Source organism: Erythrolamprus reginae, chromosome 1 (assembly GCF_031021105.1).
Source record: "Erythrolamprus reginae isolate rEryReg1 chromosome 1, rEryReg1.hap1, whole genome shotgun sequence".
Lineage (NCBI taxonomy): Eukaryota > Metazoa > Chordata > Lepidosauria > Squamata > Dipsadidae > Erythrolamprus > Erythrolamprus reginae.
This window is the reverse complement of record NC_091950.1, coordinates 385,604,624-385,620,806: the sequence shown is the minus strand read 5'-3', so window position 1 is coordinate 385,620,806 and position 16,183 is coordinate 385,604,624. Positions and strand designations below refer to the sequence as shown.

The following is a 16,183-nucleotide window of genomic DNA, read 5'->3' as shown; positions in this document are numbered from 1 at the left end:
CACTGAAAAATGAAGCCAAACTTATAATGAAATTTCAGTTCGTTTCAAACTAGAAATAGAAATTCTGGTCCCAATTTCCATTTTAACCCAAGAACTACCTGGCCAGTCAGATAGATAGTATGTATTGTCCAATGCCTTACTTATTCCCCACTCCCCATCGCAGACTGGAGTGATTGGAGATGAAGGAATTACAAGACAGCAACCAGGCATACAATGGGGAATACATATTGACAAGAATGCATTGATGCCAGCTGTTTACTTACAGCAACCCTGTTGCAATTAAGTGATAGATATTTAGTCATTCAGTTATTTATTGAAAACATTTATATAATTGCCCATTTGATAACAAATTCTGAGAGGCCCCCAGCAATTGAGCCTCCACTCCCAATTGTGGTTGCTGAACAAGGACTAACTGTATGAACACATTTGATTTTCTTAGGATAGGATATCTTAACGTTAACATTATATAACATAAAATCTTATTCTTATTTTATTGTATAAATAAATGATACAGTATTATATGTCATCTTTAAACCAGATGAGTTGACTATGTAAGACAAAAGTGTTTTATGAAACTTCAAAACCAAATCACTATCCATTTTGTGGGTCTGGGAAAGTGGGAGGGTAATGCTGAACCATCACTGCATCATACTTATTGTTTTTAATGTTATGTAACTGAAGAAAAAAAATGTGCTTCAGTTTGAATGTTTACTTCCTTTAGCCCACAATGCTTCAGTGGATTGAACTGTTAACTAAGCAATTTAACAACAGCCAAGCTGCTTGTGAGGTAAGACAGAAATGAAGAATTCAGAAAAATATGCAAGTTAGTAAAACCTATCCTTTTTGTGTTTGGTAACTTAAGAAAGATAAATTTATGGATTTGGCAATGTGCTAAAGACATTACGCTGTATAAAATAAGAAAGAAGTGTTTCATGAAACCATTCCAGCTTTAGCTACAAATCTAATTAAATTAACTAGAAGCTTTGTTTTCATTTTGTATTTAATGTACTTATAATTATGTGTTTGTATACTGCCTAGATCAGTGATAGCAAACCTTTTTCCTCAGGTGCTGAAAGAGCGTGGGCATGTGCTATCGTGCATGTGTGAGTGCCCACACCCATAATTCAATGCCTCTGTGTGTGTGTGTGAAAACAGCCTTCCCCCAGCCCTTCAGAGGCCCAGAAATTGCCTATTTCCCAACATCTGGTGGGCCCAGTAGGCTCATGTTTCACCCTCCCCAGGCTCCAAAGGCTTCCCTGGAGCCAGTGGTGGGTAAAAATGCTGTCCCCCAGGCCCCAGAGGCTCTCTGGAAATCAAAAATGCCCTCCCAGAGCCTCTGTGCAAGCCAAAAATCAGCTGGCCGGCACACATGCACATTGGAGCTGAGCAAGGGGAACAGCTTGCGTGCCAGCAGATATGGCTCTGTGTGCTACCGGTTCACCATCACTGGCCTAGATTACTCTGAGAGAGATGGGTGATTTTAAAAAAAGATATAAATAAATACATTTTGATCAGTTATTTTAATAGAAAATGCTTAGGGTTTTTTGGATTAAACATAGTGAACATGGTGAATGCAGAAAGATCTTGGTCTCCTAAATTAGTACAGTTGGTTTGTTCACAATTTGAGAGCCCCATAAAATTTGCCTTTTTTATCTTTGTTGTGGAACAAATGCTTTCTAATACATGATTGCCTAAAAAGAAGGGATTTCTTTTTTGTTAATTCATAAGTAAAGTAGCCAACTATAACAAGGGTGTCAAACTCAAGTTTCCCATTGTTAGTATCCTTGAATAATGTTATTTACAGTGCATTCAGAAAGTATTCAGATCCCCTTCACTTTTTTCCATTTTGTTATGCTGCAGCCTCATTCTAAAGTTGTTGAAATTCATTTTTTCTCATTAACCTATACTAATGACAAAATGAAGACTGAATTTTTAGAAATGTCTATAAATTTATTAAAAAGAAAAAAACTGAAGTATTGCATTGTCATAAATATTCAGACCCTTTGCTCAATACTTTGTTGAAGTACTTTTGGCAGCAATTGCTTGAGTCTTTTTCGGTATGACTTTACAAGCTTTGCACACCTGGATTGGGGGATTTTCTGCCATTCTTCCTTTTAAATCCCCTGAAGCTCAGTCAGATTAGATGGTGACAGTCGAAGAACAGCTACTTTCAGGTCTCTCCAGAGATGTACTAGTCAGGGCTCCGGCTGGGTCACTCTAGGATATTAACAGAGCTACTTCTGTGTTGTCTTGGCTGTGTGCTTAGGATCATTGTCATGTTTGGAAAGTGAATCTTTGACCCAGTCTGAGGTCCTGAATACTGTGGAACAGGTTTTCATTGAGGATATTCCTGTACTTTGCTACACTCAGCTTTCCTTCAATCCTGACCAGTCTGTGCTGCTGAAAAAAATACCCCCACAGCATGATCCTGCCATCACCATGCTTCACTGCTGGGAGTATATTATGACTGGTGATGAATTGTGCCTGATTTCCTCCAGACATAACACTTAGAATTGAGGCCAAACAGTTGAATCTTGTTTCATCAAACCAGAGACTTAGTCCTCACAGACTGAGGCTGAGTTGTTTTTTTTTAACTCGTATCAGCTTTCATGTATTTTACACTAATGAGAAGCTTCTGTCTAACCACTCTGCCATAAAGCCCAGTCAGTGGAGGGCTGCAGTGATGATTGTCCGTTTGGAATTCTGTCCCATCTCCACACAGAATCTTTGGAGCTCAGTCAAAGTGACCATCAGGTTCTTGGTTATCGCTCTTACTAAGGCCCTTCTTCCCTGAATGCTCAGTTGACTGGGCAATCAGCTCTTGGAAGAGTCCAGGTTATGCCAGATTTCTTCCATTTGAGAATTATGGAGGCCATTGTGCTCTTAGGAACCTTCAGTGCAGCAAAATTTTTATTGTAGCCTTTCCCAGATCTGTGCTTTGAAATAATCCTATCTCTGAATTCTGCAGGCATGCAGAAACCTTTGACCTCATGGCATTTGCTCTGCTGCAATATGTGGTGTGTGCCCAAACAATTTGTTTGTTTGTTGCATTTATATAGTGCTCACTCCGAAACGAACAACAGCTATAAATATAATAAATATAAATATATAAATATAATACTGATAAAAAGAGCAATTAAAAAACCATCAATAAAATCTACAGTACAAAAACTGCTGTATAAAAAAACCACATGTACTAAAATTCAATTCTAATTCCAGGCCTGCCAGAAAAGCCAGGTCTTAACAGCTTTCCGGAAGACCGATAGGGAGGAGATAATGCGAATCTCTGGGGGAAGTTGATTCCACAGGATCAGAACTACCACAGAGAAGGCTCTTCCCCGAGGTCCCGCCAACCGGACGGGACCTGAAGAAGGCCGACTCTGTGGGCCCTTACTGGCCGCTGTGAGGTATGAGGACAGAGGTCCCATAAATAGCGTGTTCTTGAGCCATTTAGGGCCTTAAAGGTAATAACCAATACCTTGAATTGTGTTCGAAGACCGACTGGCAACCAATGCAGCTTGCGTAAAGATGGAATAATACAGGCGTACCTTGGTTTAATTGATCACAGGTCAACTCCAATTAAGGTGTAGAAAAATGTCAGTGAATATCAAGAGAAATAGGAGGCACGAGAGCTAAATTTCAAATGTTGTTGCAAAGGGTCTTAGTATGTGATATTTCATTTTTTTCTTTTTAATATAAATTTACAGACATTTCTAAACATCTGTTTTCAGTTTGTTACTATTAGGTACTGAGTGTAGATTAATGAGAAAAAATAAATTTGAACAACTGTAGAATCAGGCTGCAGCATAACAAACTTGACAAAAGCGAAACGGGTCTGAATGCATTGTAGGTGGCATTCACTGGAATACTTTTGGAGTTCTACTTAAGTTGTTTTAAGCATTGATAATAATGTATGCTATGAATGTATAGTAGAATAGAAAATGCTTTCGTTGTTAAGGAATATGGTACATTTTTTTCCCAGTGGTTTCTTGATCGTATGGCTGATGATGACTGGTGGCCTATGCAGATTTTAATTAAATGTCCAAATCAGATTGTAAGACAGGTAAGTAAAGCATAATATGTGTCATTTGAAATGTTATTGCGTAGGATTAGTTTCTTAAATTCACAGTATGAATTTTAACCATCCAACCCAATATGTTAGGTTGAATTGTCCTGGATATTATTACATATATTTGAGGTGTAGTTCACATTCTTTGAGGTCTTCAGCTGACAAACATTATGACAGTTTTTAGAAGGATTTCTGATACTCAATATAACAAAGTCTAAGTGTACAAGTGGACCTTGAAATTCTGTCTGCATACCAAAATAGATTTTCAATTTTTTTACGTGCATTTTTATTTGAATAAGAGGCCCTATTACACATTACAAAAAGCTTATGTTTAATTTAATTTAAAAACCTGAACTTCTTTTCCTGTAGTGTTTTGTCATTCAACCAGAGAATAGAATAGAATAGAATAGAATTTTTTATTGGCCAAGTGGTGCACATGCTCTCAGTGTACATAAAAGAAAGATATGTTCATCAAGAATCAATATACGTGCAATCAAATCATATTAGGAACCAGTCATTATAAATCGTAAAGATACAAGCACCAAAGTTACAGTCATACAGTCATTAGTGGGAGGAGATGGGTGATGGGAACGATGAGAAGATTAATAGTAGTGCAGACTTAATAAATAGTTTGACAGAGTTGAGGGAATGATTTGTTTAGTAGAATGATAGCGTTCGGGGGGACGGGACTATTCATGTGTCTATTTGTTCTGGTGTGCAGTGCTTTATAGCGTCCTTTTGAGGGTAAGAGTTGAAACAGTTTGTGTCCAAGATGTGAGGGGTCTGTAAATATTTTCACAACCCTCTTTTTGACTTGTGCAGTGGAGCTGCTCCCTTAAATATGAGGCCAAAGGCAATTTTGTGTATGGAAATACTGCCTCAATTTGGATCATTGCAAGTGGAATACCTTAGAAGTTATACTAATGTCTTCTATGTAGTTCTAACTGTTTTTTGTGCTGGTTCTGCCAAAAAGAAAAAGGCAAATACAGTGATACCTTGTCTTATGAACTTAATTGGTTCCAGGACGAGGTTCGTAAGGTGAAAAGCTTGTAAGACAAAACTATGTTTCCCATAAGAATCAATGGAAAAGCGATTAATGCTTACCAGCCCCAAATTCACCCCTTTTGCCAGCCGAAGCGCCCGTTTTCGTGCTGGTGGGATTCCCCTGAGGCTCCCCTCCACCTCTGGATTTTGCGATGCTACAGGGGAATCCCACCAGCGCAAAAACAGGCACTTCGGCTGGCAACGGAAGTCTGGAGGCGGGGCATCCCAGCAGTGGCTGCGGGTTTGTAAAGTGAAAATAGTTTGGAAGTAGAGGCAAAAAAATCTTAAACCCCGGGTTCGTATCTCGAAAAGTTCATATGATGAGGGGTTCGTAAGACGAGGTATCACTGTATAGTCTTGGGCTGCACGAATTGAAGTACAGTGCCAAGACCAAAGGAAGTCGTAATTCTTCTCTATTTTGTCTTGGACATATTCTTTTATAAAGAATATTGAAAAATTGGAATGTATATAAAAGACAGCAGTCATGATAAGGGGCTTAAAAAACAAGAAATGGTTGGCTGTGTTGGGTTTGTGTAAGTCTGCAAGAACACAGGATAGGTGTCTTCAAATATCTGAAAAACAATCACAAAGAAGGCAATGTGATATTTTTCAGAGTTATTTCTGAAGACAATATAAAAACCAATGTGTTTAAATTAAATAGAAATAAATTATGTTTGGCCATCAGGAGAAATATTCTGAGCTGTTCTACAGGAAACTGACTACGTTAAAATGAGACTGCATGGCTGTTTGTCAAGAATGCTACAGTAATAAATTCATGAATTGAGCAAGAGACTGAACAAGTGTATATTGAAAGTCTTTTCTAATATTTAAGTTTCTATAATTAAAGATGTAAGATATAGTTTATATAAAATAGTATTAATTATGTAATATGAGGGCAAAATATCACTAATTCAAAGATATTTCAACCAAATAATCCATGATCACTAAAGCTTTGTGAAAGCAAATATTTCTGTGACCCCCAAAGTAACCTTAAAGCTTATGACTTTACAGATGTTTCAGCGTTTGTGCATTCATGTGATTCAGCGGCTAAGGCAAGCCCATTCTCATTTCTACCTACAGCCAGGACTAGAAGACTGGTATATTTTCTTAAAACAATTATATGTATTTCAAATATTTATTTTGTAACACTAATTTTATCATATGTCAGTATTATACAATTATATTGGAGAACATTTACATTGGACATTTATATCAGATAACACTGTGATCAGAAAATAAATGGCAGTACAGTAAATTATTAAGAATTTCTCTTGGAGGATTATGGCATGCCTTTTCAATGTTACTATAGTGTTCAGTTCATGTAACTAAGAAGAATTTATTCATGCTGGTATAACTATAGCATGTACTGTATAGTAAAGTAAGCACTGTTGACCATTTCAGATGCTATCCTAAATATAATGCATTTTGCATAATGGATGTTGGAACAACTTTTCAGATTGATTTTGGTTCATTTTGTCTCCAGTGACTTCAATATACACTGATGAACAATTCAATGTATTTTCAGTTCAGATGACATGGATGGTCCTGTGGAAGATATTGGTAGTCGCTCGTGTGTGACACGTTTTGTGAAGACGCTGTTGTCAATTATGGAACATGGTGTTAAACCTCATAGTAAACACCTCACAGAATACTTTGCCTTTCTTTATGAATTTGCCAAAATGGGAGAAGAGGAGGTGAGTGATTTTACATGAATTCTGCTATTATATTATCATTACAAAGTTTGAGTGCCGTTAACAGATTTGTTAATTAATCTTTGCATTTCTATGTTTATTACAAAAATCAATTTAGAGAGGAAGGCAGAATATAAACAGTTGTTATATTTTATATTCAATTTATTTCCAGAGCCAGTTTTTGCTTTCTCTACAAGCAATTTCAACAATGGTTCATTTCTATATGGGAACTAAAGGTCCTGAAAATGTAAGTCTGGAGTAATCTTTTATAACCTAATTCTTATTTGCTCCTTAGTGGATAAGACCCAATCTTTCAAGGAAATATTTCATGACTACTCTCACCTTTACTCTGCAAAAATGTGTGTTTAACAAATTTATCATGATCTCCACTCCATTTTTAAGTTTTTTCAAATAGATTATCTCTTTAGTATTATCCATAGTAGATCCTTATTCTACATTTTAATTATGAATCTAGATTTGAGATAATTTATTGCAGTTCTATAGTTTAGCATGGTTAAACACTCCTAAAGAGAGAGAGAAAGAGGTAGGTAGGTGGGGAGAGACAGAAGAAGAGTAATGTTATGTATCCTTGCTACTTTAGTAAAATAAAATAAGTCCTTTTGCAGAGATTTGTAGTATGAGAGATGATGGTGATAATTTGCTCTTTTTTTTGTCAGCCCCAAGTTGAGGTACTATCAGAAGAGGAAGGAGAAGAGGAGGAGGAGGAGGAAGACATTCTTTCTTTAGCAGAAGAAAAATATAGGCCTGCTGCACTTGAAAAGATGATTGCTCTGATAGCTCTTCTGGTAGAACAGTCTCGATCAGAGAGGTAAGGAGTATATTTACATAGATTAGATTATTTATGTATTGTATTTCCTCATCTCTTTTTAATGGATTTTATTAAAAGCTAACTCAAAGTAATAAAGAGTAAGAGGAACAAGAAAACCTGTACTGTCTTTTAACACTTTTTATATTATTTGACAGCATAAGCCAGTCTAGAAAACTCACAGTCGGGCTCTTTATGTGTTTGGCTTAATATTTTACATATAATTTCAGATGTCAAGATATATCCAGAAATTGGGTTCAGCTTATTAATGAAAACATATGTCAATACTTTTTACAAGTACCTATATATCCTTTATACACTCATAGATAAACCCATCTGTTGTTAAGCAGGTGGGCACATTTTTCATAGTATTTTGGTGTAAAATTTGATGGTTGGTTCAGCTCAAGACTATATTTGCGTTTTTTGCAGAAACAGCACAAAAAAATGTTAGAACTACATAGAAGACTTTAGTATAACTTCTAAAATATTCCACTTCAACAATCCAAATTGACTTTAGGGCAATTTCTTTCTCTGAAAAAAAGTTCTGAGTTATACAAAATAGACATAATGGTTTACTATATATTATCCTTCCTTATTTACCGTATTTTTCGCTCCATAAGACGCAGTTTTTTTCCTCCCAAAGTAGGATGAAAAATCAGCCACGTCTTATGGAGCGAAGATGCAGGCAGGGAGGGGGGGGAGGCGCTGGAGCAGAGGGGGGGGCGGCGATATACTCATCTGGAGACCGCCGCCTCTGTCGCCGCCTCTCCTCTTCCCAACCCCGAAGAGAGCCGCGCCTTTCGTCCTCCGGAAGTGCTGGGCCGGGGGACACCTCCACCCCGCAGGTTTAGGAGGCGGAGCGGCACCGGAGGAGCGTTGGCGGCTCCGAGCCTTTGGGAAGGCTACGGGAATCGCTTCAGGAGGCGGGGAGGTCTCGAAGACACAAAACCCAGCCAGTCGCTCGCAGCCGGCCGCCGCCTGTGCAAAGTTTGGCTGCGAACTCGGCTGGCTAGCTGCTGCCTGGCCCCCTCCCTCCCGGAGGGGGATCTCCCTTCGCACCACCAGCTGCGCTCCCCCCGCCAGCCAGCCAGCCAAGCCCCGCGCCCGCCGGAGCCGGCTCCTCGCTCTCCCCCTGCTGCCCGCCGCGTTTGCAGGAGGTGGGGAGGATCGGGCGGCCCGCCAAGGCCAGGAGGGACGCCGCTGCTCCCCCCTCCCTCTCTCCGCCCGCCGCTGTGCCTCCTGCTGAGCCCCCTCGGCCCCGCGCGGCGCCTGTCAGAGGAAGCTGCCCTGTCCCGGCCAGGATCCGGGGGCGAGGTCGTCGGGGTTTGAGGGGCCCTAAACCGCCCACAGCAGAAAAACAGAAAAAATAAGGGAGAGAGAAAGAGAGAGAAAGGAAGAGGAGAGATAGAAAGGGGGAGAGAGATAGAGAAGGAGAGAGAGAAAGAGAGAGATACAAAGAGAGTGAGTGAGAGAAGGAGAGAGAAGAGAGAGAGAGAAAGAGGGACAGAGAGAAAGAAAGAGAGGGACAGAGAGAAAGAAAGAGGGACAGAGAGAAAGAAAGAGAAGAACAGAGAGAAAGAAATAGAGGGACAGAGAAAGGGAGAGGAGAGATAGAAAGGGGGAGAGAGAAAGAGGGAGAGATAGAGAAGGAGAGAGAGAAAGAGAGAGATACAAAGAGAGTGAGTGAGAGAAGGAGAGATAAGAGAGAGAAAGAAAGAGAGACAGAGAGAAAGAAAGAGAGGGACAGAGAGAAAGAAAGAGGGACAGAGAGAAAGAAAGAGAGGGACAGAGAGAAGGAAAGAGAGGGACAGAGAGAAAGAAAGAGAGGGACAGAGAAAGGGAGAGAGAGAAAGAGAAAGGTAGAGAGAAAGAGGGAGAGATAGAAAGAAAGAGAGAGGGGGGCTTGTTTGTATATTTTCCCAATTCCCCTAGGGCAGTGTTATTGTAATAAATATTTTAGCCTACTTTTTGGCTCAAAAATTTTTTTTTTATTTTCCTCCTCTAAAAACTAGGTGCGTCTTATCAGCAGGTGCGTCTTATAGAGCGAAAAATACGGTATATCAATCTTATCTGAACTAGCAGAACTGCTAATCATTCATCAGTCAAGGTTCTAAATTGAAGTTGTCAGCCATATATAAAACATTCAAAGAGCAAAAACAGTTGTTTGATTGTAACCCACATTTTGCAATATTTTTGCCATTAAAATCAATTCACGTTGATCCCCCCCCCCCAAACTGTGAAAAGAAAAATCCTCTTTTTTGTTTTTTGTCTTGCTTGAGCTTCCTAGGCATTTATTAGCTGCCTGATTTCCTAAACGTGTAGTTTTACATGGATTATTCCAAGAAAATTAAGAAAGCAAATTTGTTTTTACTAATTGGTTGATTAATGAAATAATCTTTATGTGTTTTAGGCATTTGACTTTATCCCAAAATGATATGGCAGCATTAACTGGAGGCAAGGTAATAACTTGACATGGAAAACAAGAATTTTAAAACATGTTCTTTTAAAATATCTGCTACAGTAACACATTAAATTTGTTTTAGGGTTTTCCTTTCTTATTCCAACATATTCGCGATGGAATCAATATTAGGCAGACCTGCAATCTTATTTTCAGTCTTTGTCGATATAACAACAGACTTGCAGAACATGTAAGTTACTAGCTGTTATTAGTTATATCTACTCTGAGAGCATTACTGAAATACTTTCATTAGAATTGCATGTAACAAAGGATTTCTTCCTCTCTTACAGATCGTATCCATGCTTTTCACATCTATAGCCAAGTTGACTCCTGAGGTATGGTCTAAAAGTACAGAATTTTACTACCATATATTACATTGTTAGATTGTCACATTCAACATTCTTAAAGTTGTTATTTGTCCCCAGTATAGTAATCCTGTAGTGAAATATGATCCTGCATTATTTTATGCCCCCATTGTGCTAATCCTGTACTTTCCTCTGGCACAATACACATAGCTGATGCCTTTACACTAAAATCAGATAAGCATTATGCCTTGGTGCCACACAATTAATTCAATCTATGGCTCTGGCCAAATAGAAAGCTGCCTTACCTTAATACTAATACTTAATACAATAGCACTGGGCCTCTTCAGATCCAGTGTTTATTTTAAAAAGCTACTTCATTTTGTTTAATTGCCTACAACTATAATAAAGCAGTCTTTTAAAAAGTAAATAATAATAATCATTATACAGACATTTATAATTATTGATTTACCTCCTTGCAGCAAAAAAACAAACAGCTAGTTTCAGCCTTTGCCTCTCCCTGCAACAATTTGCCTCCCTGTATCTGGTAACTTCAATCAATCAGCTGAGTGTCAGGAGGCAGATAATCAGTGGCTTGTGCTAATCAGGCTCTGCTGCTGTTTGCTACAAGAAGGTAAATTATTGGCAGGCAAAGACCTAAGAGTAGGTGCGGCTGGATAGATGCACCCAAGTTTTCACCCTCTTTGGGGGTAAAAAGGTACATCTTATACTCAGAAAAATACAGTAAGTTTAAGAGTAGCATTGGTTGGAATGAAGTCAGGGTTTTGAATTCCTCGTCTGTTAACTATAAAATGGATTATGATTAGAAGTACTCTAGGAAAGATAAGAGGGAAGAAGAAGAAGAATTAGAAAGGAAGGGGAGAGAGGAAGAAGGGAAGTCAGAAAGAGGGAGAGAGGGAGAAAGAAGATAGAAGGAAGAATGGGAGATAGAGGGACAGGAGTAGTATGAAATATAAAAGAAAAATAGATAGGAGATAAAATTACAAAAGGTACAAATTTAGGATATTTATGGCATTTTGGACATAAATGTATAATTATGTATGTTTTGATATTATGGTACATGTAAAGTTGGTGAAAAAATTTAAAAAATATTTTTTTTAAAAAATCACTTGATAACTTGGCTCAAACTTTCTGTTGCATCAATTTATCTCAGGATGATTGAGGGATGAATGAAAGGAAATCTATATATGCTGCATTGAACTAATGGAGAAAAATGGGATGTAAATGTAGCACATTAATAATACTACAAGATGTTGCATGGATAATTCCACCATTCTATTTATTCTGAAATAGAATCCGGGTGTGAGCAGCTATTGAATATGCCTTCTTCTGTATAAGAAATGGTTGCCTTGAAGTTGATTCAGTCTTTAGGATCTACCAGACTCTGTTCTGATCTTCCTTTCCTTATAGACACTTTTTGGCTTTTTCATTAGAATGCCAATTCAAAATTATCTGTTGCCTATGATTATCTTCAGTATACACAGACATAACATCAACTGAAAAGATTAAAAATCACAAACAGGGGATTGGTATATATATGTATTTAGAATTTGTGTTTAAATGGGTATAAATAAATCATTGAGTAAAATCAGTTATGACTTGGAATATTTTAAAAAATCTATATATATATGTTTTTTTCTTGTTTTGAACTTTAGGCAGCCAATCCTTTTTTCAAATTGTTAACTATGCTTATGGAATTTTCTGGTGGACCTCCAGGAATGCCCCCATTTGCATCATATATTCTCCAAAGAATATGGGAGGTAAAGAATGTCTATATTAAATACACTCAAACATTTGTCATATCTCTATAATATTTAAAGAAAATAATCAGTATAATATCTATGCTGTAAAACTTATTAGACTTCATTTTTACACTCCTGGACTGTGGAAATAAGAGTTATTGTCTGACAGAGAATATAATAACTTTGGCAGCCTTTTTGCCACAGTTAGTAAATAAAACTAGTAAAACAGCACTCCCCAACCTTTCTGGTTCCATGGACCAGTGGCAGAGGGGTAGTATTGTGCACATTTGCCAACAGCTTTATAGCCCAATTCCCTACCAGTCCATAGACTTGAGTGTTGGGGATACCTGTAGTAAAAGATTCAGCCTGCCTGCTTATTAGCTGAGCTGTTGATATGTAGAGTGCTATCCACTAGTCTTGTTTTTGTTTTATGTTTCATGATGTTTGTCCATTTTCCCAATATTTGTAGGTGATTGAATACAACCCATCTCAGTGTCTGGATTGGCTAGCAGTGCAGACACCACGAAATAAGCTTGCCCACAGTTGGGTCCTGCAGAATATGGAGAACTGGGTAGAACGCTTTCTTTTGGCTCATAACTATCCTAGAGTGAGAACCTGTAAGTTGCTAAGCAGAAAATAATTGGCTTCTTACTTTCTGATAAATAAGTTCATCGTTTACATGTGAAAGTTCATTATTTATGAGTGGTGTGCCACAAGGGTCTGTTCTGGGTCCTATTTTTAATATCTTTGTGAGTGACATAGGGGAAGGTTTGGTAGGGAAGGTTTGCCTATTTGCTGATGACTCTAAAGTGTGCAATAGGGTTGATATTCCTGGAGGCGTCTGTAATATGGCAAACAATTTAGCTTTACTAGATAAGTGCACAAAGCAATGGAAACTGCAGTTTAATTTTTCCAAATGTAAAATAATGTACTTGGGCAAAAGGAATGCTCAATCTGAGTATTGTATTGGCAGTTCTGTGTTAGCAAAAACTTCAGAAGAGAAGGATTTGGGGATTTCTGACAGTCTCAAAATGGGTGAACGGTAGGGAAAGCAAGTAGAATGCTTGGCTGCATAGCTAGAGGTATAACCAGCAGGAAGAGGGAGATTGTGATCCCACTGTATAGAGCGCTGGTGAGACCACAGTTGGAATACTGTGTTCAGTTCTGGAGACCTCACCTACAAAAAGATATTGATAAAATTAAATGGGTCCAAAGACGGGCTACAAGAATGGTGGAAGGTCTTAAGCATAAAACTTATCAGGAAAGACTTAATGAACTCAATCTGTATAGTCTGGAGGATAGAAGGGAAAGGGGGGACATGATCGAAACATTTAAATATGTTAAAGGGTTAAAAAAAGGTTCAGGAGGGAAGTGTTTTTAATAGGAAAGTGCACACAAGAACAAGGAGGCACAATCTGAGGTTAGTTGGGGGAAAGATCAAAAGCAACGTGAGAAAATATTATTTTACTGAAAGAGTAGTAGATGCTTGGAACAAACTTCCAGCAGACGTGGTTGGTAAATCCACAGTAACTGAATTTAAACATGCCTTGGATAAACATATATCCATCCTAAGATAAAAAATAGTATAAGAGCAGACTAGATGGACCATGAGGACTTTTTCTGCCGTCAATTTTCTATGTTTCTAAAATGTGGACTTTTAATTTTATTTATTTCTTAATATTACGATAAACAACATGTAAAAGAAAATGAGTGAAATATTTCCAAATATTGATTTCAATATTCAGTATTACCTGCAACAATTTAGAAAGAAAGGAACTGAAGTCTCAACATTGCTTGTTTTTGTGATCTCTCTGCCAATAACTACCGTACTTTTTGGTGTATAAGACACACCAATGTATAAGATGCACCTAGATTTTAGATGAGGAATACAAAGAAAAAAGTATTCTGAACCAAATGGTGTAGTATTGTATTGTTTAATAAAATACCAGTGTAGCAGAATACTTTTTACAACCATGTATACTTTTTAAAACCACGTACACTTTTTACAAACTTCAAACTTGACAGCTTCAAGTCTTGTGGACTTCAACTCCCAGAATTCCTCCACCAGTCATGCTAGTTCAGAAATAGGAAATGAAGTCCACAAGCCTTAAACTTGCCAGGTTTGAAGACTCTTGCGCTCCTAACCCCTAACTCAAACAAACAAACAAAACAAACGAACAAACTAGGACAATTAATTTTGTTAGTTGTTCTTTTAGTAACAGAAATGGCTAGTGATAGAATCATTTACAATTACAGTTCCCTGCTGAGGTTGCCTTAATATTACTACTATGCCATGAGGTTTTCAAAGACGCTTCTCTTGACTACTCCAATTTTCACAAATGAAGTGCATGGAAATACAGTGATGCCTTGTCTTACGAGCTTAATTGGTTCCTGGAGGAGGTTCATAAGGTGAAAAGTTCGTAAGACGAAGCAATGTTTCCCATAGGAAACAATGTAAAACCAATTAATGCGTGCAAGCCAAAAAAAATCATCGCAAAAACGGCGCTCTGCAGGGCGCCGCTGCCTGGCTGTTACCTTCTGAAACAGCTTTTCCCCTCGGCTGCCTTTCCATGGCGGGAGCGGTGGTGGTGGTGCTCCAAAACCTAGACAAGCCCATCTCCCAGGACCTGCCACCGGCCACGGGGTTGCTGGGGGCTCTGGCTAAGGATCGCCCCCTTGCCTCTCCCCCCTCCCTCCCCGGCCTAAGGTCCCTCCCTCTCGGGACTTTTCTGAGCCGATCCAAGCACAGTAGGCAGGTGACGGTGCAGCTGGCCACTTCCATGAAGTCCCCTTAGGGCCAGGAAGGGAGGGGGGAGAGGCAAGGAGGCGATCCTTAGCCATAACCCCCAGTAACCCCATGGCCGGTGGCAGGTCCTGGGAGACAGGCTTGTCTAGGTTCTGGAGCACCACCACCACCGCTCCCGCCATGGAAAGGCAGCCGAGGGGAAAAGTCACCTCAGCAGTTGCCTCTGCCGGGACCAGCTAACTCAGGCGGAATGCGTTGTCCCTGCCAGCTGGGACCCCTGCCAGTCAGCATTGACCGAGGAGCCCTCCCGGCAGGCTGAAAAGCGGCTCAGGTGAGCGGCTCCGCCCTTCTCCGAAGCCGCTTTTCAGTCTGCCAGGAGGGTTCCTCAGCCAACTCTTGCCGTTCATTTTTAAAGCACTTTTTAAAGGTAAAAAGGTGCGTCTTATACACCAAAATAAATGGTATATTTTTCTTTTTGAAGTTGTGTCATATGGTTGTTGTAAATATTTTGTTTTGTTTTTGTAAATAGGTTTTAAACAAAAAGCAAAATTCATTTTAAAGTGAATGTGTGCAGCCAAAAGGTCTAGCCGATTTATTTATTTATTTATTCCTTTATTCCTTTGCAGCTGCAGCCTATCTTCTGGTCTCTCTTATTCCAAGCAATTCATTCCGACAAATGTTCCGATCTACCCGCTCACTCCATATCCCTACTCGAGATCTTCCCCTTAGTCCAGATACTACAGTTGTTCTTCATCAAGTTTATAATGTGTTGCTTGGACTGCTCTCAAGAGCTAAGCTTTATGTTGATGCTGCTGTGCATGGGACTACAAAACTGGTACCCTACTTCAGTTTTATGACGTACTGCTTGATCTCCAAAACAGAAAAACTAATGTTTTCTACTTATTTCATGGATTTGTGGAACCTCTTTCAGCCTAAACTTTCTGAGCCTGCTATTGCTACCAACCATAATAAGCAGGCCTTGCTCTCTTTCTGGTACAATGTGTGCGTTGACTGCCCTGAAAATGTGCGCCTTATTGTGCAGAATCCAGTGGTCACCAAGAACATTGCCTTCAATTACATCCTAGCAGATCATGATGACCAGGATGTGGTGCTTTTTAACCGTGGAATGCTACCTGCCTACTATGGCATTCTACGGCTCTGCTGTGAGCAGTCCCCTGCATTTACCAGACAGTTGGCTTCTCATCAAAATATCCAGTGGGCATTTAAGAATCTCACACCACATGCCAGCCAATATCCTGGGGTAAGTCAAATTCATACAGAGTT

General features: G+C 39.0%; 1 protein-coding gene across 5 annotated transcripts in view; it reads left to right on the top strand.

The window, feature by feature from the left end:
• The window catches only part of USP34 (ubiquitin specific peptidase 34), a 167,988-nt gene that overhangs the window by 127,638 nt on the left and 24,167 nt on the right, over window positions 1–16,183 (top strand). For all 5 annotated transcript variants that reach the window (XM_070734803.1, XM_070734804.1, XM_070734802.1 and 2 more), the window contains 12 exons: window positions 722–787; window positions 3,983–4,063; window positions 6,125–6,210; window positions 6,639–6,807; window positions 6,977–7,051; window positions 7,482–7,633; window positions 10,041–10,089; window positions 10,174–10,278; window positions 10,379–10,423; window positions 12,067–12,171; window positions 12,623–12,770; window positions 15,526–16,160. In XM_070734803.1, the coding sequence (XP_070590904.1) occupies window positions 722–787; window positions 3,983–4,063; window positions 6,125–6,210; window positions 6,639–6,807; window positions 6,977–7,051; window positions 7,482–7,633; window positions 10,041–10,089; window positions 10,174–10,278; window positions 10,379–10,423; window positions 12,067–12,171; window positions 12,623–12,770; window positions 15,526–16,160 (1,716 nt within the window). The remainder of the gene's footprint in view (window positions 1–721; window positions 788–3,982; window positions 4,064–6,124; window positions 6,211–6,638; window positions 6,808–6,976; window positions 7,052–7,481; window positions 7,634–10,040; window positions 10,090–10,173; window positions 10,279–10,378; window positions 10,424–12,066; window positions 12,172–12,622; window positions 12,771–15,525; window positions 16,161–16,183) is intronic.